The 24116-nt window shown below is 43.5% G+C and overlaps 1 protein-coding gene across 1 annotated transcript in view; it reads left to right on the forward strand.

Annotated features, from left to right (window-relative positions):
- Gk5 (glycerol kinase 5) overlaps positions 1 to 24116 on the forward strand; it is a 60978-nt gene that overhangs the window by 14956 nt on the left and 21906 nt on the right. Inside the window, exons 4-11 of the mRNA XM_028758975.1 lie at positions 3270 to 3363; positions 4580 to 4711; positions 10016 to 10091; positions 14585 to 14646; positions 14822 to 14895; positions 15095 to 15155; positions 17543 to 17669; positions 19577 to 19681. Coding sequence (XP_028614808.1) covers positions 3270 to 3363; positions 4580 to 4711; positions 10016 to 10091; positions 14585 to 14646; positions 14822 to 14895; positions 15095 to 15155; positions 17543 to 17669; positions 19577 to 19681 — 731 coding nt within the window. The remainder of the gene's footprint in view (positions 1 to 3269; positions 3364 to 4579; positions 4712 to 10015; positions 10092 to 14584; positions 14647 to 14821; positions 14896 to 15094; positions 15156 to 17542; positions 17670 to 19576; positions 19682 to 24116) is intronic.

Below are 24116 nucleotides of genomic sequence, written 5' to 3' on the forward strand. Positions count from 1 at the left end.
GACAGCACCAGGATGGATGGAGGCACAGAGTGAGCAGGGAGTACGTCAGCTCCACTGAGAGAGAGACGGAGCGGAGCCTGTGCACTAGTCATGGTTTGTTCTAGTACAGTCAGCATGTCAGCACCCCTCACCCTGTGTGTGTGTGTGTGTGTGTGTGTGTGTGTGTGTGTGTGTGTTTGTGTATACACATGTATAGAGGCCAAATGTCAAGAGTGGGTATCTTCTGTTGGCTTCCACCTTAGTTTTGAGTCAGGGTTTTTCACTGAACCTGGAACGAACCAGTTGGCTAGACTGTCTGACCAGTAAGCAGCAAGGGGTCCTCCAGTCCCCACCTCTCCAGCTCTGGGATTACAAGTACACACTGTACCACATCTGTACCCACTGGCCAGCTCCCTGGCATGGTAGCTTTGTTTGAGATAAGCATTCATTAACTAGCCTAGACTGCCCTCAGATTTGAGGTAATCCTCTTGCTTCAGCCTCCTGGACTCTCAGATTACAGGCATGGGCCAGTATGTTGGATTTTGCTTTTTCTGACTGTGGTGTAGTCCTGTCTTCACCACCATAGAAACTGATTTTCCTCATGGTATTAATATCAAGAAGTTTAAAACTTTGAACTTCATGTTTTCTCCGTGAGTTCTCGCACATCCACCTCAAAGCCAGGAAGCTCAGATGTTGATGGTTTTCAGTCCTTCATGCTTTTTCCTAATCTTTTGAGCTAAACCTTCTTTTTTTCTTCATGATTTGTCCAGGACACACTTAGCTTGCTTTCTGTAATGATTATACGTGGTATTTCCTCCATTTTGCTGCTTTTGAAAAATCACCACTTGTTTGTTTCTTCAGTTGCTGAGTCTCTCGGGAGATTTTGCCAGCCAACTCCAGATCAGGGTGTGTGCCAATTAGCAGATAAATGTGAGTCTTAAGCTGGGCTCACTCAGTAGCGGTTGAGCTTCTCAGGCGCTAGCTCTGCCTGCTGCTTTAGGAACTGAATACGAAGCTGATGTCATGCCAGCCCTGGGGGATTTGTATTCTCCATTTCGGGGTGTGTAAACTACCCTGTTCCTAGCCAAGCAGAGCGTTTACTGGAGCATTTGACGTTTGTGTTAATGGTTATTACTAATTGCTTTGACACCAAGTATGTTAAGAGCCACAGAAAGTATAAAGTGTCACCAGGACTGAAGGCGGTTTGTTTATGATAATGTCATTCATGTTCCTCTCTGTTCTCTGCTTTTAAAGAGCTAAAACTAACCTAGTTCTCTGCTAACTTGAGTATTGGAGTACATGCCTCTATTAAGATCAACTTCTTAATTGTTTTGTAATGTGTTTTGAGTTAACCCCTTTTTCATCTTGTGATTTTCCCGCCTTCTTCAGCTGTGCTAACCCTTCAGCTGCTGTGCTTCACCTGCCTTAGGGCCTTTGAACACATAAGAGCCATTCTGTCAGAACACCTGTGGTGTGTCAGAGCCCATTCCATTGTCATTTCTCATCACCGCCTTTCTTTCCTCCCCACAGGCAGGCTGTCTCTAACTTACACTCGACCCCTGTGTTTCCCCTTCATGGGGCTTGTGTCTGTTGTCTGTAAGGGATGGAGTGATTATTTATTTCTATGGTAAAAGTATATTCACCTGGGCAACAGTGCCTGTGTTCTGCTCACTGCTCTGTCTTCGGCTTCTAGAACACCCTTTCCTAAATGTCTGCTGTAATCCATGAAGGACTGACCAAGGGTACAGGCTGCTCAAGGGTACCGTGATAGGATTAGGAATTAAAGAGAGTTACATTGACAGAGAAAAAGAACTGCTCAGAAAGAAGTTCTGGAGTGTGCAACTCAGAGTTTACGTTCAGTCTCTAGCACTGTAAAAAAGGAAGGAGGGAGGGAGGAAGGAAGAAGAGGAAAGAGAGAGGAAGGGAGAGAAGAAAAGAAGTGGAGAGAAGAGAAGAGAGAAGAGAAGAAAAATATTAGTATATATCTGGAGGTGACTTGGAAAAGCCTCAAAGGAAAAAGATCATCCTCATCTTCTCTCCTTCTTCCTCCTCTTCCTCTTCCTCCTCCTCCTCCTCCTCCTCCTCCTCCTCCTCTCCCTCTTCTTCTTCGTTTCTTTGGCGTGTACTGTTATTGTAGTATTGACCCAGGGTTTGATAGATATTTCTTTGCTTTGTCTTCTCCTTTTGATCAGAAAGGCGTGGCCCAGGTGAGCCATGAACGGATCTTCTTGCCTATTTAGTGTTCTGACTTGATTTCGCCACCACACCTGGGAGATTGAGTAATTGATTAATTAACTAGAGATAAGGTCTGGCTCTCTCCCAGGTAGACCAGGCTTGTGTTGCACTGGTTGCAAGCTAACTGCTTTAAATTTCTATCTGCTGAGATTACAGGTTGTGCCCCCTGCTGAGCCATCTCAGTGGCCCTGGGCTTTTCTTTATTGGATACATCTTGATAATCATATTAGATAGCCAATTCTAAAGTTTTGAGATGTGGAGAGATGGAGGCTGCTGCAGAGCTGCTGTGAGTCAGAAGTTTGTATATGATTGTATCTGGCTGACCATGAAGAAGAGGAACCATCGGCCTTTTTGTATTTATTTATGTATTTATTTATTTATTGTTTATTGAGATAGAATCTTACTATGTATCCCTGGATGATCTGGACTCCACTATGTAGACCAGGCTAGGCTGGATCTCAGGGAAATTCATCCGCCTCTGCCTTTGCCTCTATAATGTTGGGATTAAAGTATGTGCTACCAGGCCAGGTCCGTTGACTTTTTAAAACACAGAGCCTGTCTCAGAGGTCTTGTCAGTAATTTTGTTATTGAAAGTATATATGTTACATTGTTTCAAAAGGACAGTCATTTTGGGTAGAGTCTATTCAAAGTCTGATTCTATATGTAACATACTATTTCTAGGTCTTTTTTTTGGGGGGGAGGGCTCAGTGTCTCACTCCCTATTTCATGCTGGCCTGAAACTCATGGCAGTCCTCCTGCATCAGCCTCTCAAACACTGAATGGTCCAGCTAATGTTACATAATTGTTACGTCCTGTGTTCAATTTATAAAAACGAAAGAGAATGCAATAGAAAGTTCCATTTAATTGATTTGTAGTTTGAAATTATGGTGTGTCTTTTTTATTTGTTTTCTCCTTTGGTAGATCTTTTTTCTTTTCCTGTTAGGACTGAACCTGGACCTCATACATTCTAAGTGTCCTGCCAGTACCTCTAGCCCTCTGTGGCTGGCCTTTGATGTAGTGCCTGATTTGTACTTTACTATTTCGTTCTTTCTTAGGAAAACAGGCCATCATTTCCACAACTTCATTAGTTGGCAGGACCTAAGGGCAACTGAACTTGTAAAGTCCTGGAATAATTCTCTTATAATGAAGGTAACTCTTTCCACTCAAATGTTTTTTTGTTTTGTTCTGTTTTGTTTTTTTATAAATGACTTTTAACTTTAGATGTAATTGTAGAGTCCCCTACATTTAATGATTTAGAACATTAAGACTAAAAGAGGCAATCTGACATATCCCCAAACAGTGAAATGTAAGACTAACCCCCAAAAACATTTGTGGTAGATTTAAATGCTTTACTACTTATTGACCCTCAGAAAGGCTGGAGGGAGTTTAGGGTGAACCTGTGTTTCTGCCTGGGGAAAGGAAAAGGATGTAGTCGACATGGATTGAAGTGGGCAAACCGCATCGTCCTTTCTTAGAAAGCGAGTGGGTACTGACATAGCTAGCTAGCAGACTTCTGTAGCTCTTCACTCTATGCCTGGTGCATTGTAGGAGAGGGTAGTGAGGATGCCAGCCGTGAGGACAGCGGTGACAGCATACTAGCTGTAAAGGAGTGAGCACACCACGCTGCCAAGGGTGCTGTTACTGAGGGAAAAAGTGAAGTGCCTCAGGTAGGGTGCAGCCTGAGGGTTTGTTGTTATTGGTACTCAGTGTTGCTGATGTTGACTTCTTTTTTGGCTTTTTAAGACAGCATTTTTCTGTGTAGCCCTGGCTGTCCTGGAGCTCTCTCTGTAGACCAGGCTAGCCTCAAACTCAAACTCAATCCCATCTGCCTTGACTCCTTAGTGCTAGGATTAAAGGAGTGTGCCACCATTGATGAGTTCAGATGTTGGCTTCTAATGCCTCATGGTTAAATCAGCTAATGTAGTGTTCTGAACTGTGCAAGGAGGGTGTCTGGGGAATGACAGGTGGGTCTCCACACCCACGTGACAATACGTTGGTCTAGGGGGATCGGAACTTAAGTTCTCTTGTGTGCACAAGCCCCTTCATCTCCGAGACATTTTCTGTTTGTTTGCCTTCACACGGGGTCTTCATGATAACTCCTGACCTAGAGCTCATATGGAGCCCAGGCTGACTTTCAACTTATGGTCTTGCCTGTCTCCTAAGTGCTGAGGCTGACCTGTATTCCACTATACCTGACTTCATGCTTTGTTTAAATTTTTTTTAATGATTTACTTGTTTTTATTTTATGTCTATGAGTGTCTTGTCTGCTTGTATACATGTGTAGCACATGTGTGCCCAGTGCCCACAGATGTCAGGAGTACCATTAGATATATTTTCTTAAAGATATCTTTTGTTTTTAAAACAGCTATTGCATGGGGCCACCCGACTCCTTCATTTCTTCAGTAGAAATAAAGTAATGTTAACGGTCAGTCGCTTCAGTTTCACCACCCAGCATGTCACTCTAAGATTGGTCTGGATTTTACAAAACCTGTCTGAGGTAAGAAAAGATCGTGTTTGTGGAGAGGGGATCATGACTGTGGGGAAGAAAAATGTAAAGAGTAAGAACAGTGATCCAGCCTTTTGGGGGAGGCACCCAGCACTCCTGGGATGGAAGACAGAGTCTTCCATTGGTTCCTGGGTTTAAAGTCTTGGTATTATGTCGTAACACAAAGGAGATTGACAGTAAGTTTAAAGCTAACCTGGGCTACATCCAGGAGCTCTAAGGATGAGCTGACATTCTTAAAGGGGAAGCACTGTACAGCCCAACCTTTACCTGTCCGTCTTTTAGTGAGTGTGTATGCTAGACAGGTTCTCTACTTTTTGGGTGAGTCAGGCATGCTACAGGGGCTGAACTTGAGTTAGGCTCGGAGAAAAGCAAAGATGATCAGGCTCTGCAGAGCTGGTGCTTCTTTTTGATTGCGGGCCAGCTTTCCGGAGTCCGGCACAACCTAGGTTTGCTTCACGGGGATTACTTCAGTCCCCCTGCTGAAAGCCAAACCTCCAAGATTTGGAGCCGGGGTGCTCTTAACTCAGAGCAGACCTGGCTCATGCTCCAGCAGCTAATCAGTTGCTCTGTCATCCTCGATGGCTCCTGCTGCAGGGTGAGACTCCTGGAAGCTGTTCTCCATGTAAGTCTTAACCGTGCTTCTAGTTTTCAGGGCAGCTTTCTGCCCTGTGATTACAACACTGATGAATCAATGAAGAATTGAATGCCTGATCCTCCTGCCTCCAGCTCTAAGCTGCTGGGGTTATAGGTGTGCACCACTGTGCCCTGATCATGCTTCTGACTTACACTGGAAAGTCCCCATGATTTAAATCATGTTTGGCATATGAAAAAACATATGCTGTGCTCACTTTGACAGCACTTACTAACACTGTAACAGTCTGAGAAGATCTGTGAGCCCCCAGCATAAATTCCACATGCAGATTCATGAAGCATTCCAGTGTTTCTTTAAAATTGTATGTTGAACAAATTTTAGAATAAAAAAAAGTTTAACTTAAGAATGCTAAATAAGATATAAGCCAGGTGTGGGACTGCATACATTCAATTCCAGCATTCGGGAGGCAGAGGCAGTTGGATCTCTGTGAGTTCAAAGCCAGCCTGATCTACAAAGTGAGTTGTAAGATCGCCAGGGCTGTTACACAGAGAAACCCAGTCTTGGAAAAAAACAATAAATAAAATAAAATAAATGGGAGAGCAATAGAGAAAGACACTTGATGCCAACTACTGGCCTCTGTGTACACATGTGCCAGTGACTGACTGCATGTGTCCAACGTGTATACCACACACAGTAAATATGAATAATAAGTGTGGATGGGTGTGGAGGTCCCGGAGAGATGTAGTGACTGAGATAATAGCCACCTGGGAGATACCTGTAGTGCACTGTGGGATGAGGTAGAGCTTAGGCAGGGGGACAGGCTGAGCCGATTACGACAGATGAGGTAAACCATGTTTCAGGAATTTTTTTTCTTTTTACTTTTTTTTTTTTTTGTCTTTCCAGGTTCCAGCTTTTGTATTATCAGATTTAAAGAGATTTTAACACCTTTTTCCCCCTCTTTGGCATGCTTTTGGTCTGGTGTTGGTGCTTTGTTGAGTAGCTAGAGACTAGTATTGTAGGTACTTCAGTGGTTTTGAGACCACGTGCTCTGTGCCACAGCTGCTCAGCTGTTAAAGCTTGAGCAAATAAACCCAGCTGGATTCTACTCAAACTTTATTATAGATTCTGATATTTGAACTTTATATAGTTCTTGTCATAAAAATATCTGAGGCTTTTTTCAATATCATGGTACAAATCCTTCACTAATTTTAAACCCAGAGTCTTGAGTTTATAGAGACTGTGAGAAATTGCCACGGGAACTGTCTGAGTTTATGTTCACCTGTGGAGATAAAACACCCTGTCAGATACAGTGTCAGATACAGATTGATTGCAGCTGCAGTTCCAGGATCCAGTCCCCCGAAGCAGAGAAGTCACAGTGGCAGGAGCTTGAGAGAGCTGGCCACATGGCATCCTTAGTCAGGAACAGAGAACAGGGGATACATGATGCTTGCCAGTACTTAGCCCACTTTCTCTCTAGCTTTGATTTGGTATTTACTTATTTATTTGTTTGTTTGTTTGTTTATAACGGGATACATGATGTTTGCCTTTAGTATTTATTTATTTATATTTATTTTGAGGGTTACTATATCACTCTGTAGCCCTGGCTGTCTTGCAGTTCTGTATAAAGACCAGGCTGGCCTAGAACTCACAGAGATCCACCTGCCTCCACCTCAAGTGCTGGGATTAAAGGTATGCGCGCACGCCACCATGCCTGGCACTTTCCCTGTGTTTGTAGATGGACCCAAAGCCAGGGAATGGCAGAACCCTCTTTGAGGTTCAGTCTTCCTACATCAATCAGCACCAGCAAGACATTTCCCCCACAGCTGATTCTGGATTGTGTCACGTAGACTATTAAAATTATCTCACCAACTATAGCTGCTACAATATTTGGGTAAAGTTTTCAAATAATAACTGTACCTTGGATAAACCTCATTGTCTGTGATACTGCCAGTTTTCAAAGCCACATTTACATTTTTAACCATTAAAAAGCAGAGGAACTGGAGAGGTGGCTCGGTGGTCTTCCTGCTCTTGCAGAGGACCTGGGTTCCGTTCCCATCACCCACCCCACACACCACAGCTCCACAGCAGCATCCTACAGCCATCTGTAATTTCTGATCCTGGTAACCCAGCCTTCTCTTCTGGCCTCCACAGATAGATACCAGGCACGTAAGTGGTGCACTTACACACATTCGAGCAAGTAAGCATTCATCTACATAAAATAGAACTAGATCCCTAAAAACTGAGTGAGGCTGGAGATGGAGCTCAGATTGTTAAATGTTTGCTTAGTGTGACCAAGCACTGGGTTCAGTCACCAGCCACACACACAAGGGAGTTGGGGAACAGGAATGTATTCTAGTGCCGGAGCACCACAGAAACAAAACAAGTGGTAATAAACATTTTGATCAAGGAACTAATACTCAGGTTTGGGCTTCCCACCTACCTACGATCGGACAACCATGCAGCGTGCATATATAGAGGAGCTGTAAAGCTCTCCTACGATCGGACAACCATGCAGCGTGCATATGTAGAGGACCTGTAAAGCTCTCCACATTACCTGGAAGTTACACATCCCCTGTGTGCGGCAATCATCAGGAAAGGGGAAGGAGGTGAATGCCCTTATAAGACACTGTCTTAGCAAAATGATGATGCAAACACAGCTAACAGGATTAGTCTTCTTCCTGTTGCTTTCCTAAGAACCTGTTTAGTACCCGAGCTTCATGCAGCCTAAGTCCTTTTGAATTGATGCATGGAAACCTTTTGTATTGGGAACTTTTCCACTGCCCCCACAGCTCTGTGTGTGTGCGTGTGTGTGCATGTGTGTGTGTGTCTATGTATGTCTGTGTGTGTGTCTCTGTGTTTGTGTGTGTGTGCCTGTGTCTGGGTGTCTGTATGTGTGTCTGTATGTCTATGTGTGTGTGTGTTTGTATGTGTCTGTGTGTGTGTATCTATGTGTGTGTGTCTATGAGTGTGTGTGTGTGTCTGTATGTGTCTGTGTGTGTGTATTTATGTATCTGTGTGTGTCTGTGTGTATGTCTCTGTGTCTGTGTATGTCTCTGTGTCTGGGTGTATGTCTGTGTCTGTGTCTGTATGTGTGTCTATGTGTCTGTGTGTGTGTATCTGTGAGTGTGAGTTTGTGTGTCTGTGTGTGTCTATGTGTCTGTCTGTGTTTGTGTCTTCGTGTGTCTGTGTGTGTATGTCTGTGTCTCTATGTGTCTGTGTGTATCTGTGAGTGTGTGTGCCTGTGTGTTTGTGTGTGTTTGTGTGTGTGTGTCTGTCTGTCTGTCTGTCTGTCTGTCTATCTGACTGTGTCTGTGTGTCTGGCCGAATATGGGTGCCTGTGGAAGCCAGAAAAACCCGTTAGATCCCACAGGAGTTCCAGGTGGCTGTGAGTGAGTACCTCAGAAGTGCCTGATGCGGCTGTTTCAGGAAGTTCTTTTAACCACCAAATCATTTCTCTCCCTTTCTCCCATCCATAGTTTTTAAGGTTAAAAACTGGTTTTGTAAGAGTTTCAGACATGAGTACTACATTTAAACGATTTCTACCCATCCCTCTCCACCTTCTGACTCCTCTCGTATTTTTCACTCTCTTTCAAATTCATAACCTGTTCTTTAATCATTATTAATAAATACACATGTATATATGTATATATAAATACAACCTACTGAATCCATTATATATACATGTGTGTGTGTGTGTGTGTGTGTGTGTGTGTGTGTGTGTAGCTCACCACTTGGGATTGGATAACCTGTTAAGGACTCATGTCCAGAGAATACAGATTCTTCTCTCAACAGCCAGTGCCTGTAGCTCTTCATCAGGAATGGGGCATTGTGAGATTCCCCCATCCATGCTAGCATATAAAGGTGCTGATATAATCATGCATCTTATTTGATAACCATGCTGTTGTGGTTCCGTGGGTGCAGCTGCCCTGTCACAGATAGAAGACACTATTTCGCAATAGATGTCTTAGTCCTCTGGCTCCTTAAATCTTCCCAACCCCTCTTCCACGATGCTCTCTGAGCCTTACAGGTAGGGGTTGTGTTGTAAGTGTGTCATGTGGGATTGAACCCCACAGTTAGGGTTATGTTGTAAGTGTGTCAAGTGGGGTTGTACACCCCTCAGTCCATTGTTCTCTATATTTTGACTAGGTGACGGGGCATAACTTCTTTTAAAAATGGGCAGTCATTTGGATTTAACTCTTAAGCTATAGTGTGATATTACTTCTTTAGGTTGTATAGCATATTTGCATACTTAAACTAAAATATATACATGCCTTGCTTTTTTTGTTTTGTTTTTGTTTTTTGAGACAGGGTTTCTCTGTGTAGCCCTGCTGTCCTGGAACTCACTCTGTAGACCAGGCTGGCCTCGAACTCAGAAATTCTCCTGCCTCTGCCTCCCAAGTGCTGGGATTAAAGGCGTGTGCCACCACCGCCCGGTGCTTTTTTTAAACTAAAAATGTAAAGCTTTTAAACTAAAAATGATACATAGCTAAAATTTTTTAGTGAAGCACAGAGGCTAGGAAGTACTCCTTCCTAAGTCCCACTCACTAATAATTAAGATCTTCTGGACTATGTTCTAGAAGTGATCTTTCTCGGTATATTTCTCAGTATTGAGATTACAATATATCTGCTGATCTGTATTTTTTTTCCCCTGTGCCTGATTTTGTAGTCAGTTGTAGTTGACTAAATGTTCTTCTCTTTTCAAGGTGAAAAAGGCAGTTGAAGAAGACAATTGCTGCTTTGGGACGATTGATACCTGGCTGTTACATAAACTCACGAAAGGTAAAGGCGGCCTCCCAGACCCGCTTCAACCCGAGTCAGACTGAGGGACCAGAGTTGCATAAGAGAGAATCCAAGTCACTTACACCATGTTTTTTCTTTCCATATCCTAAACACACTGCTGTTTCCACACTGTCAACCACATGTTGCAATAAAGCTAGATGTATGTTCATTTGGTGGGGGCGGGGAGAGGAAGACGGTTTAAAAATACTGAGGAAACTTCAAAGTCTAAGATCTGGGGAACACTCTTGCTTTCAAAGAGTGTTAAAGGTAGACTTCCAGGTAAAATGGGGAGGGGGCTAGAAACAGCACCCCCATGTGTGATGGTGAAAGAGTCAGAATAAGAAGAGACAGACTATATTCCAAAGAGAGGAAGAGCTTCAGAAACCTACAAAGGAAACAGAGGAAACTCAGAAGGGAGTGGAGACAAACCTGGGCAGTGCAGAGGCTGAGCACAGTTGGGCCCCACAGGTCCCTGAGGGGTAGGGGAGCAGCAGCCATTTCCTCAAGGGTGTGTATCCCCCTTCACTGAGTCATACTGGGGACTGGCCCTTCAAGAACTGGCTGCTTAGGAAAATCCCCAGATAAAACGGGAGGAGCTAGGCAAACTAACACTGAAACACAAGCACCATGCTAATGCAGCATAGCTCCTTCAGAAACCCAAAGTGTCTCAATGACCAACCCAACCTCCTCAAAGATGGTCATGTGGATAAAGTGTGGGGTAAAGATTCAGGATGATTGGTAAAAAATCATGGGTGAGACAAAGGGGAATACAAACAAGCAGATAAGTTGAATTCAAGGCCAGCATTGTAAAAGAAAATGTCAGCCATCTGAAAGTCGCCTGGAGGAGAGTTCAGCAAGAAGATTGATATTCTGAACAACAAGTAGAAACATTGGAAATGGAAAAATGCAGTGAATCACATGAAAAACAGTAGAGAGTATACTTGAACAACTAAAAGGAGAAATAGAAGGGCTGGAGGGCTGCCCTCATGAAATCCATCCAGACACCAAGAAGGGGGAAAATGAACAGTCGTGACCACAGCGTCTGAAAGACGCTAACATATCTATGAATTATAATGTCTTGTTATAATATTATATAAGCACCCAAGCTATAGAAGAGACAAACATTAAAGAGCATGATCAGTCAGTGACATTATAGCAGAGAATTTCCCAAGACAAGGAGAGATGGACACCCAATAGAAGGGACATCTATAATCTCAAATAGATATTACCAGAACTTTTTATGATATAGTCAAAATGCCAAGGCAAAAAGCAGAGGACACTGAAAGCTGTAAGGAGGACATGCCAACTCCTATACAAAAGCAGAAACATTGGAATGACATCAAATCCCCTGCCAACAACCAGCATGGAACTATACTTCCAAGCTCTGGAAGTAATGGCTGCCAACCGAGAGCGAGCTGCCCAGCAAAGCTGTCTTTTACAGTTGACAGAGAAACAAGGATGTTTGAAGATCAACGAGACACAGGCAGTTCTTGACTCTCAAGCCAGCGATGCAGAAGATGCAGCCAGGAATACTGTACACAGAAGAGGAAGACAGTCTCAATCATAAGAATGCAGGAGAGGATAAATTTTGTGAGCAGAATTGATCAGCAGAGGAGAACTAGGAGGAATATATCATTTAACAGTAAACCAGCAAGGCCTTAATACTAATAGGGCAGAAAGAAGAGAGCAGGAGTGTGACCAGCAAGAAAAGTGACCAGGAATATTATAGTCAGTGCCCATGCCGGCAAAAGACAAGCTGCTGGAGTAGTTCTCGCTCTGTCTGCCATGTGGGACTGGGGGATAGGACGGAGGTTGTGAAGTGTGGTGGGCACCTTTCAAGCCATCTCTGCCCGCAGTGACATTCTTCACAGGATTAGAAGACAGCAATCCTAGCTGGATTCATGAAGTCCCCGAACTTCTGAAGCAGAAGCAGGTGGATCTTCATGAGTTCAAGACCAGCCTGGATTACAGAGTGAGTTATAGCCCAGCTAAAGCTACACAGTGAGACACTGTCTCAAAACAAAAACAAAAAGGATGCCTTTAATTGGGAAGCAAGGATGGGCGGGTTTACATAGCAAGCTCCAGGACAGCCAGGGCTACATAGAGAAACCCTGTCTCCAGAACCAGAACAGATTGTTTGGGTCTGCAGAAATAGCTGGGTGGGTAAGAATACTTGCCCTTGCTATTCCAGAGCACCCATGTTTGGTTCTCAGCGCCTATAACATGTGGCTCACACAGTCTGGAAATCCAGCTTCAGGGATACCACGCCCCCTTCTGGCCTTTATGTGCACCTGCATTCATGTGCACAGACACATACAAATACACATACAGATAAAAAGAAATCCCTTTTTTAAAGTGGATCTTAGCATAAGATGAAACTAAAACTTCTAGAACATAACATAGGCAAAATGCATCAAGTTATGTTATTGGCAAAGACTTTCCGGAAAGTGCCAGATTAGCAGAGGAATCATCTCAATAATTGATGGCTAGGATTGCTTGAAATTAAAAACTTCTGCACAACAAAGGAATCAGTTGCTTAAGTGAAGAAACAACCTACAGAGCAGGGAAAAGAATCTAACATAACCACCCCCACATCACCCTAATAATGGCTAATAATTACTTTTTTTAAAGTGTTAAGTATATTAATCCTGAGGGAAATACAAATTGAAACTACTTTGAATTCCATCTCACCCAGATCAGAACGGCTGTCATCAATAAGATAAAGGAAGCCAGGTATGGTGGCTCAGGCTTTTAATCTCTGTATTTGGGAGGCAGAGGCAGGTGAATCTCTGTGAGTTCCAGGCTAGCCTTGTCTACATAGCAAGTTCCAGGACAGCCAGGGCAACAGAGAGAGACCTGGTCTTAAAGTACAACAAAAAACAAAAACAAAGAGACAGCAAATGGCAGCAGATGCTGGGGATGTGGGAAAAGCAGCCTGATTCACCGCCGCTGCTGCTGGGAACTGGGCTTGGGCAGCCATGACGGAAATCCGTATGGAGGCTTCTCAACAAGTAAAAACAGAATTCCCATGTGGCTTGGCTGTACCACTGTGGTATATAACTGGGGGACTCTAAGAATGCCACAGAGACACCTGCACATCCATGTTTATTGCTGTACTATTCCTACAGCCAAGAAAAGAAACCCGCCTAGAAGTTCACGAACAAACGAATCAATAACAAGCAAATGTGGCACATTCACAAAACGCAGTTCTATTTGGCTCTAAAAACAACGAATGGAATCATGACACTTGCAGGAAAGTGAATGGAACTGGAAATCACGTTAAGTGAGACAACCCAGACTTTGAAGAAAAGATACCATATCATCTCTCATTTGCAGAACTTATATTTGAGTCTGTCTGTCTGTCTGCTGTCTGTCTGTGTCTGTGTCTGTGTTGCTGAGTCTGGGTCATTAAGCCAGAGGATCATGAGAGAGAAGGAAGAGATTTTAAGAATCCCTGGAAACAGGGTGATGGAATACATGTGCCATCAAGTCAAACGGGCAGGTTGTCTGGGGGAAGGAAGGAAAAGTTAGACTGGATATGAGGAAGAAGGAGACAAATTAGGACAAAGCGTAATGACATATGAAAATGCCATAATGAAATACATTGCTGTGTGTGCTGACTTCAAAAGGGGAGGGCCTGCAGAGGTGGGTCAGCTATTAACTGCCAAAGACCCTCATGTTAGTTCACAACCATGTCTAACTCCAGTTCCAGGGAATCCAATGCCCTCTTCTGACTCCCAAGGGCACCAGGCATGGTACACAGACTTATATGCAGGCTAAACACTAATACACATAAAATGAAGTGAATAAATCTAACTTTAAGATTTGAAAGAATAGCTCTTTGTCCCATCTACTGCGAGAATGAAGACCATCCTCAGCAATCAGACTGTCGACATTCCAGAAAATGTTGACATCACTCTGAAGGGGCACACCGTCATTGTCAAGGGCCCCAGGGGAACTCTGCGGGGGGGACTTCAATCACATCAACGTAGAGCTGAGTCTTCTTGGAAGGAAAAAGAAGAGGCTCCGGGTTGACAAATGGTGGGGTAACAGAAAGGAACTGGCCACTGTCAGAACCGTCTGCAGTCATGTTCAGAACATGATCAAGGGTGTTACACTGGCTTCCGTTACAAGATGAGGTCTGTGTGCGCTCACTTCCCCATCAACGTCGTTATTCAGGAGAATGGGTCTTTGGTTGAAATCTGAAATTTCTTGGGTGAAAAATACATCCGCAGGGTTCGGATGAGGACAGGTGTTGCTTATTCGGTCTCCCAAGCCCAGAAGGATGAATTAATCCTTGAAGGAAATGATATTGAACTTGTTTCAATAAAATACTATAACCCAAGATTAGATGGGTATTTCCCTGGAAACTTGAATGTTGCACACATCCACTTTAGGATGAATTTGAAGATGGACAAAAGTCTAGATTATAAACCAAGGTTAGGTGATTTATATTTCCTGATAATAAATGTGTTATTTCTAATATAATTTAGGTGCTTCCTATGCCACGGATTATTCAAATGCCAGTACAACTGGATTTTTTGATCCATATGCGGTAAAGACTTTTCTCTTTTTTGAATCACCAGCTTTTCTATAATGCAGGCTAGATCCTTCTTAACTGATGATAGTTGACAACTCTTGTCTATGCGAACAATGTGCTGCTTTGAAGTGTGGGTAGAGGTGTGAGGCTCATGAGCTTGTGTATCCTGACGCCGTATTCTCCTGCACAGATGCGCTGGAGCAGGCTCATAGCCACCATGGTTTCCATTCCACTATCCATCCTGCCTCCTGTGAAGGACACAAGGTAATCGAGCATCAGAAACAGACCCACACAGTTGCCTTTGAATTCTCCTCACTTGGCTGGGGAAAGGGACTTTTTTTTTTTTTAACTTGCTTCTGCATCTGTCCTATAACTTTATGGGCTACGTGAAAAGCAGTTTGCTGGATTTTAGGATGAGTATGTCTAGAACTACTATTAATCCTTTCATCAATCTTATTTGAAGCTATAAGTTTGGATCAGTGGATGAAGAGATACTTGGTGTGCCTATACCAGTTGTTGCCTTGGTAAGTAGAAGACATTGGGGGGGGGAAGTGGGTGTAAGAACTAAATAAATGTGCCAAGTGTCGTGGCTCCCAGCTTTAATCCCAGTACTCACTCAGGGGCACAGGCAGGCAAGTTTTGTGAGTTTGAGGCCAGCCTGGTCTACATAGCAAGTTCCAGGGCAGCCAGGGCTATATAATAAGGTCCTACTATTCTTAGTGTTAATGTTAGAGTACTTGCCACCAGGTACGAGACCCTGGGTTCAACATCAGCACTGAAGAAGAAACACATTCTGTCTAATATCTCTTTTATCTTTTCTTTTAAGTTAAAAGGGTTGCGTATACAATGAGAAGCATTCCCTATATAAGGACGCTGTTATATTTTCTAAAGATACTGTGTTCTGAGTAATAGACCACATCTGTAGATGCTTTGATTTTAAAAGCAGCAAGGGGCCACTGGTGCTTATATTTCATCAGAAATAGTTTATATTCCATTAGAAAATCAGTAAATGGGCAGTTGACACTGGAGGATACAGTTGTAGCTGGATGTTATAAAACCCTTAGCTTGCTGACATGAAAATAGAATAATTTCTGGGGTCTGTTTCCTTTTAGATTTATGTTTACTTTTATGTGTCTGGATGTTTTGCCTGCATGTATGTCTGTCACCACAGGCGAGCAAGCCCTTCAGAATCCAGAAGAGAACATTTGATACCCCCAACACTTGAGTTTCAGATGGGTGTGAGCTGCTCTGTGGGTACTGGGAATCGAACCTGGGTCCCTGGCAGGAGCAACAAATGATTCTAACTCTGAGCCACTCCAAAACTCCTGGGTTTTGTTTTTAAGGTTTCTTTTACTGTTGGACTCTAGCTCTCTGGCCAGAGGAGAGAACAGAGTTAGAAACCCTCAGGATGCCATGCTGGAAACCTCAGGATGCCTTTTTTCCTACAGCAGCTTGAATATGGGCTGGAGGCCACTGTCCCCAGATGAACTCTTCATATTAGCCAGGGAGTCAGAATGGGAGGGGGAAAGTAAATTCATTTACTTATAAATGACAGGATCTTACTATGTAGCTTAGGCTGGCCTTGAATCTCTGTGGAGGCCAGGCTGGCCCCAGCCTCAAAGCAGTCCTCCTGCCGTAGTCTCCAAAGTGCTGGGACTGTGTGCATGTGCTTCCATGCCTAGGTGATGTTGTCATCGTTGTCATTTAAGGCAGGATCCTGTTATTAGTCCAGGCTTGCCTCTGACTTAAGATGCTCCTGTCAAAGTCTCCTGTGTTGAAGTTGTGTGTTCAGATATGCCTGGCCTCAGAAGGGTTTACTACATGAGTTTTATCTTTTATTTTAATTATAAGATATTTATTAGGATGGTGTGTGTCTGTATGTACACACCATGGCATACAGGTGGAGGTCAGAGGACAACTTCCAGGAGTTGCTTCTCTCTTTCTACCATGTGGAGGTCCCCTAGATCAGACTCAGGGTGTCATGTCTAGCAGTATCTCCTGAGACATCTTGGCAGCCCTAGTTTCATTTTCTTTCTTTGTTTAATATAGTGCTAGTGACCATGACCACGTACAGATAAGCCAAGTGCTCTACAGTGTGTGTGCTTGATAGTCTACTACTCAGGAGGCTGAGGCAAGAGAGGAGGTCTAGGCTACCCTGGTAAACATGGCAACCCATCTCTACAATGAATAGAAATGGAGTTGGGGGTAATTCGTGTAGAGTGCTCACCAGCACACGTGAGGCTTTAGGGTTGATTTCCAGCACTGTAGAATGTTAAGTAAGTCTCTTTATGTGTGTTTATATGTAACCATAATGACAAAATTATAATCTTCTAAAGCAATAAACATGTTTAAGACTTCTAATTTTATTTATTGTACCTCTGTCACTCTTAGTAAAAGAAATTTGTGAGTTCAGGTCCTGACAAAGGGATGAAACCTCTAAGGTGAAATGAAAAAGCACACTGTTCTGGTGCCAGGGCTGACCTTTCCAAAACTGCTCATCTTTATAAAAGCCATGAACTAGATTGGCACCAGAAGCCCTGGGACTAGTCACTTGCCGGCAGTGCAAGAGACCCTCAGGTGTGCAACTGTTGTCTTTGCTGTTCATTTTTTTTTGTTTTTGTTTTTTTCTGGTTTTTCAAGACAGGGCTTCTCTATGTATCTCTGGCTGTCCTGGAACTCACTCTGTAGACCAGGCTGGCCTTGAACTCAGAAATCCACCTGCCTCTGCCTCCCAAGTGCTGGGATTAAAGGCCTGTGCCACCACTGCCCAGCTTGGGGTTCATTTTTAACTTAAGAAAATGTCAAAAAAGCAGGTGGACTATGTAACTGTGAGAATCATGTAAACGGGGAGTAGACTGTAACAAAGCAGGCGCTGGTACTGTGTGTTTCTCATGGTCGGACTCCTTGGCAGGTCGGTGACCAGCAGTCGGCCATGTTTGGAGAGTGCTGCTTCGAGCCAGGAGATGTGAAGTTAACCATGGGAACCGGGACGTTTTTGGATATCAATACTGGAAAAAGCCCTCAGCATGTTAACGGAGGTAAATAATCAGGATGTGTCTGTTAGTAAGATAAAATTACATTCATATTTGTTTGTGATGCATATCACATACCAAGTCCTCATTTCATGTGAAGGATATTCTTTTATATATTTTATCATTAGAGATAATTAACCCCCATTGCCTTTAAATTAATTAATTAAAAGAATTAAATTACCAGCATTAAAAATAAAGATGTTGCCAGATGGAGGTGGCACCCAGCTTTAATCCCAGCACTCTAGAGGAGGTAGAGGCAGACAGATCCCCTGGAGTTGGAGGTCAGCCTGTTCTACAGAACAAGTTCCAGGGCTAGACAGAAATATGTCTTTGGAAACCCCAACCAAAAACCCAAACCCCAAAGATATTAATACAGCAACTCAACAGATGCATTAGGCTATTTTGGCCAGCTTTCTAAATATTTATTTGTATTACATATTATATTTGTTTAATTTATTACTAGAGTCTAACTCTCTCTTTTCCCCTATATTTCTTTACTTACTTCGGTGTGCTGCTACTGGGAGTCAAACCCCAGGCCTTGACGTACAAGGCGTATTGTACACCTTGAACTACAACCCTAGTTTATCTTCTCTGGGCTTTAGAAACTTTGGGGTAGTAGTAATTGCCAACTAATGATCGAGTCATATTTAGGGCCTTTTCAGTTTTTTGAGAGTGAGTCTGATGTAGCGCCGACAGGCCTTGAACTTGCTATATAGACAAAGGTGACCTGGAGCTGCTGGCTCTCCAGTGCTAGGCTTTGCTGCTGTATCTGGCGTATCTGGTGCTGGCAGTGGAACACAGGGATTCATGTGTGCTGGGCAGGCACTCTTCCAGCTGAGCTTTGTCTCTATAGTCCTGGCTATCCTAGAACTTGCTCCATAGACTAGGCTAGCCTTGAACTTACAGAGATCCACTTGCATTTGCTTCCTGCGTGCTGGGATCAGAGGCGTGCACCACCACTGCCCAGCATCCTCAGCGTTTTCAAAGATGCATTTAAAATCCGTTTTTCCTGCCTTCACTCTGCAGCTGTGTCCCTTTCTCCTGGCTGGAGGGGTCAGACCTAGAAAACGGGATGACTATATTCCACCGACCTGACTTAGGGCTCTGCTTGGAGAGCACAAATGAACACAATAGTGTGGTTAGGGCTCTGGTTAAGTGATCTCTAGTAGCCTTTACTTTGCAATTAAAATACTTATTGCCATGTTTCTAGAGACATGAATGTACCTGTAGCTATTAAAAGCTAATAGCTCAGTGGTGAAGTATCTACCTAGCATGTACCAGGTCCTCGGTTCAATTCCTAGTCCCCCAAACCAAGAGCAGCCATCCAACAGCAAAACAAACAAGAACAATAATGCCCTTCTTATGTGTTACCATAGATGTGAAATTTTATATTGTCTTTGAAAATGTTAAATTGAGAACTCTGTTAACATTTTATGGATTGGCACATCATATTACTGTAAGAAACATTTGGTTTTCCACACAGTGCAAACATTCTTTAAAATGCATACATCTTTCTTTTCTTTTTTTATTAATTATTTTATTTATTTACATTTCAAATGTTGTCCCCCTTCCCAGTCGGTCTTTCTTTTCTAATTCCATTTTGTTTAAAGTACATTTTAAATGTAATTTTCTCATTTAGTAAAAGTTGTCTAATTAAAAAAAAAAAAAAAAGCAAGAACAAAACCAGAGATCTACCCCTCACATGCTAGGGTGGGCCTCTTTTTTTTTAATTGCAGAAACAAAGGCTGAAGGTCTGGAAACTGTAAGATCACACCTAGTGAGGGCTGGGATTTGAACTCCCACAGGCTTAGTCCTTAAGCACTTTGGTTATTTATATGCTATGGTTGTTGCTGCACTGAGTTGTGTATTTGCTATATGACTTACGTTGTCCACTTGTATATTTACTTTCTAAGGCTTTTATCCATTAATTGGATGGAAGATTGGACAAGAACTTGTATGTTTAGCTGAAGGCAATGCAGGAGACACGGGCACCGCTATAATGTGGGCTCAAAAGTTAGGTAAGTCACCTTTAAACAAAATCTACAGGCCGGACATGAATTCAGATTTGCCACATGGTTTTAGATCAATAGACAAAGAATGGACCATTCAAATGAGACATTAAGATAAAATATTATTTACTAGGAGAAATATAGAATATTCTTTCTTTTTTAAAAAAAAAATGGGTTGGTAAAGGTTAAGTATTAGGACCAGGAATCATAAAAGGAAGAAAGAAAGAAGAAAGAAAGAGAGAGAGACAGAGAGAGAGAGAGAGAGAGAGAGAGAGAGAGAGAGAAGGGAGGGACGGAGGGAGGAAGAGGAAGAAAGAAAGAGAATAAGCTATAGTCATACACACTTTTAATTCTAGCACTTGAGAAGCAGAGTTTGAAGTCTTCTGAATTGCATAACATGTTTAAGAACAGCATGACCTACACAGTAAGAAATAGTCTTGAAAGAAAGGAAGGAAGGATAGAAAGGTAAGTTTAAGTGTGTAGAACACCAGAATGTATAGGAATAGCTAAGCTACAAGCAAAATACAAAGTCAAAGGGATAAGAACCATTAGTACTAGCCAGGCTCAGTGGTGCATGCCTTTATTCCCAGTACTAAGAAGACAGAGGTAGGTGGATATCTGTGAGTTCAAGGCCATCCTGCTTTACATAGTGAGTTCCAGAACAGCCAGGGCTACATAGTGAGCCCCTGTCTTGAAAAACAATCAAGCAAGCAAGCAAACAAACAAATGGTGCCACTAGTAGCAGATGGCAAGAAGATTAGTAAATAGACAAGAAACAAGCCAGCGTGGAGGTAAACACCTGTAAGTCCAGCACTAAGCAGGTAGAGGCAGGAGCATGGACATAAGTTTGAGTCCAGTCTGGTTTATACAGCAAGCTCCAGGCCAGCCAGAGCTATAATGAGACTTTGTTTCCAAACAAAACAAAACCCAGGAAAGCCAGAACAGAGAAAGCACGAACACATGGCTAGGTTGAAGTCTGACAGACCTGAGGTCAATCCCCAGGACCTACGTGGTAGGAGAGAACCATCTTCCACACGTTATCCTCTGACCTCCACGCATGGGGCCACACATGAGCACATGCACACAAAATCAGTATATATGTTAAAAAAAAATTAAAAATGACAGACCCGTGGAGTCAGGGCGATGGAGAGTCAAGAACAGCCTCAGCCACATAGTGAGTTTTCAGCCACACTGGGCTTCCTTAGAAATTCCGTCATTCCCTCCCAATTGTGTAAGTCAGTGACTTTAAGAAGTTTGCTGTGGTAGTAGAGACACTTCACAACCTAATTATGGCTTTCTTCCGTCTCCCATAAGGGAGACAGCTTGCCTGTGAGCAGCAGCTCTCACTTAGCTCCTGTTTGTCTTCCTCCTCCTGGTGCAAAAGCTGCCACCGTTAGTCGGTTTCTGTCTCGGGATTTGCGTATTAGTTCATAGGCATGGTCATGTGACTCGTGGTCTGCAATGACATCTTTCACCAGAATGTTTTCATGGTTACTCGTGTTCAGGTTTGTATCAATACTTCCTGATTTCATTATAGTATTCCACCATAAGAATAAACCGTGGTCTACCTGTTTACCAGCTGGTGAGCATTTCAGGTAGTTTTGTCTTTAAGAATTTTTATTATATTTCGTGTGGTGTATGTGTGTGTGTGTGTGTGTGTGTGTGTATGTGTGTTTTCCATGGTGAGGTGGAGGTTAGAGTAAGAGTCATTTCTCTTTATTTTTTATTTGTTTGTCTTACTGTGTAGCTTTGGCTGGCCTGGGACCCCCTATGTAGAGCAGGTTGACCCTGAGTTCACAGAGATCTGCCTGTGGGATCACTAACCTCTGGGATCAAAGGCATTCACACCACATGTGACTTCTTTTGTTTGTTTGCTTATTTCATTTATTTGTTTTTAAGACAGGGTTTCTCTGTGTAGCTCTGGCTATCCTGGAACTCACTCTGTAGACCAGGCTGCCCTGAACTCAGACAATCACCTGCCTCTGCCTCCAGAGTGCTGGGATTAAAGATATACACTGCACCCAGCTCCTGGCCATGTTTTTTAAAATCTCGTTTTATCTATTTTGTGTGTGTGTGTGTCTGTATGGGGAGGAAGTGGGGGTCAGGACAGTCCAAGGGAGCTCTGTCTGCCCTGCCCCCTCCCTCTCCACCACACAGGTTCTGGGGATCAAGCTGAGGTTGTTAGGCTCAGCAGCAGGTGATTTTCTTTTTACCTACTGAAGCCTCTGCCACCCCTGGGGAATCAGATCTCACGAATAGCATAGTGTTCCTGAGGATTGAACTCAGGTCATCAATATGAGTACACCATTGCTCTTTTCAGACACACCAGAAAAGGGCATCAGATCCCATTACAGATGGTTGTGAGCCACCATGTGGTTGCTGAGAATTGAACTCAGGACCTCTAGAAGAGCAGTCAGTGTGCTCTTAAGCGCTGAGCCATCTCTCCAGCCCATGACAGGTGATTTTTATCCACTGAACCGTATGACAGTCTCTGTTTTTGCCTTTTGACCATTATGAATATTAAACAACCTGTACATTATAACTCATACTTCATACACAAAATGTAACATATATAGCTGTCTCAGTCTTCATCCTATTGGTGTAATGAAACACTGTGGGAAGGAAAGGCTGTATTTGGCTTGCACATCCCCGGTCACAGTCCACTGAGGGAAGCCAAGGCAGGAACGGAGGCACATCTCAGAACGATCTCTGCCTAGAGGGGGGCACCACCACCAGATGAGCTGTGCCTTCCAACATCAATCATGAATCTAGAAGATGCTCTACACACTTGCCTCTAGGCAATCTGATAGAGGTATTTGCTCAATAAGGTTCCTCTTCCCAGATAACTCTAACTTGTGTCAGGTTGACAAAAAAAAAAAAAAAAGGCAACAACAAAAAAGAAACCAAGAACAATCAGGAGAGTACCAGACTATTTAAGATGATTGTGATTATCATCCATGAAAGTATGATGTGGACTGTGACTTTATAGTTTACTGATTTGAATTAAGCTAATTTATTTAAAGAAAAAAAAATGTGGGGCTGGAGGGATGGCTCAGTGGTTAAGAGCACTGACTGCTCTTCCAGAGGTCCTGAGTTCAATTCCCAGCAACCACATGGTGGCTCATAACCATCTGTAATGGGATCTGATGCCCTTTTCTGATGTGTCTGAAGAGAGCAATGGTGGTGTATTCATATATATAAAATAAATAAATAAATCTTTAAAAAAAAAAATGTTCTGCTGACAGAAAACACCGGCTCCCGGAGGAGGATGCCAAGTGATTTGTTTCCTTTATTCCCCTTCCCCGGGATGAAACTCTTGGCCTCGCATAGGCGGGGCAGTGTACGGGAACCACATTCCTGCCCGCCCACCTCTGTGAGCCTGCACCGAGTTATGAGCATATTGTCTGGGGCTTGGTTGAGGCTATGGGAAGAGAAAAGAAGGAGACTGACCCCAGCTGACGCAGACTGTCGTTTTAGAATGTGGAGCGGAGACTGTTCACGGAGCAGGGGGCGGGGCCATAAGGATTCTATAGAGCAGAAAAGCGAACTTCTGTGGTGGAAAATTACATCAGCAAATCTGTTCTTTGTAGACTCAGGGCCAAGGCAGAAATGTTCTTTTTTATTTCTTCCGATGTTCTTATCTCTGTCTATGTCAGAGTCTCCAGGCTTCTAACTTCCTGCACATGTTTTCCCTACGCTGTTGGCTTTTTTTTGGGGGGGTGGGGGGAGTCAGTCAGTCAGTTTCTCGGCTCCTCTGAGGCGCTTTGCTTTAGATCATTAACCCTTACAGTTACTTATCAAGGAAAAAAGCTTATTTCAGTGCTCTGTATCACTAAAGTCCCTTCTTAAGTGCGTTTCCTTTAACACTCTTGACATGTATTGTATCGTTAAAACCGAGAAGGGCCAGTGAGATGGCTCAGGGGTAAAGGCCCTGGAAGCTGTATGACGGGAGGAGACAGCGGAATCGTGCAGAATGTCCTTTGACCCCCACACAGGGCACTGCAGCCATACTCATGTCCGTCCCTGCTCCCAAGAAATAAAATTAAAAAGTAGTCAGACCCGAAGGAAACTCCATTTCCTCAAATACCAAAAGGCAGAAGGGACAAGATGGCTGCCTGTGGTGCCTAGTAGCATCTCAAAGCACAAGCTGCCTCCAGGCTACCTCAGTGTTCAGACTCCAGGCTCCCTCAGTGTCACACATTTCAAAGTCTGAGCTGACATCCCTCTCACTTTCTCCCCTGTGTTAAACTCCTTATGGGCTTCTGTCCCCTCAGCTTCTCATTCTCCGTCTAACCCGGCTATTTCAGCTGTGCTCTGTCCTCTCCCTACTCTCCCTGCTCTCCCCCTGCTCTCCCCTGCTCTCCCTGCTCTCCCCAACTCTCCCCTGCTCTCCCCTGCTCCCCCTGCTCTCCCCCTGCTCTCCCTTGCTTCCCTTGCTCTCCCC

The sequence above is a fragment of the Grammomys surdaster genome, unplaced genomic scaffold, assembly GCF_004785775.1.
Source record: "Grammomys surdaster isolate TR1022 unplaced genomic scaffold, NIH_TR_1.0 126248, whole genome shotgun sequence".
NCBI classification, from domain to species: Eukaryota; Metazoa; Chordata; class Mammalia; order Rodentia; family Muridae; genus Grammomys; species Grammomys surdaster.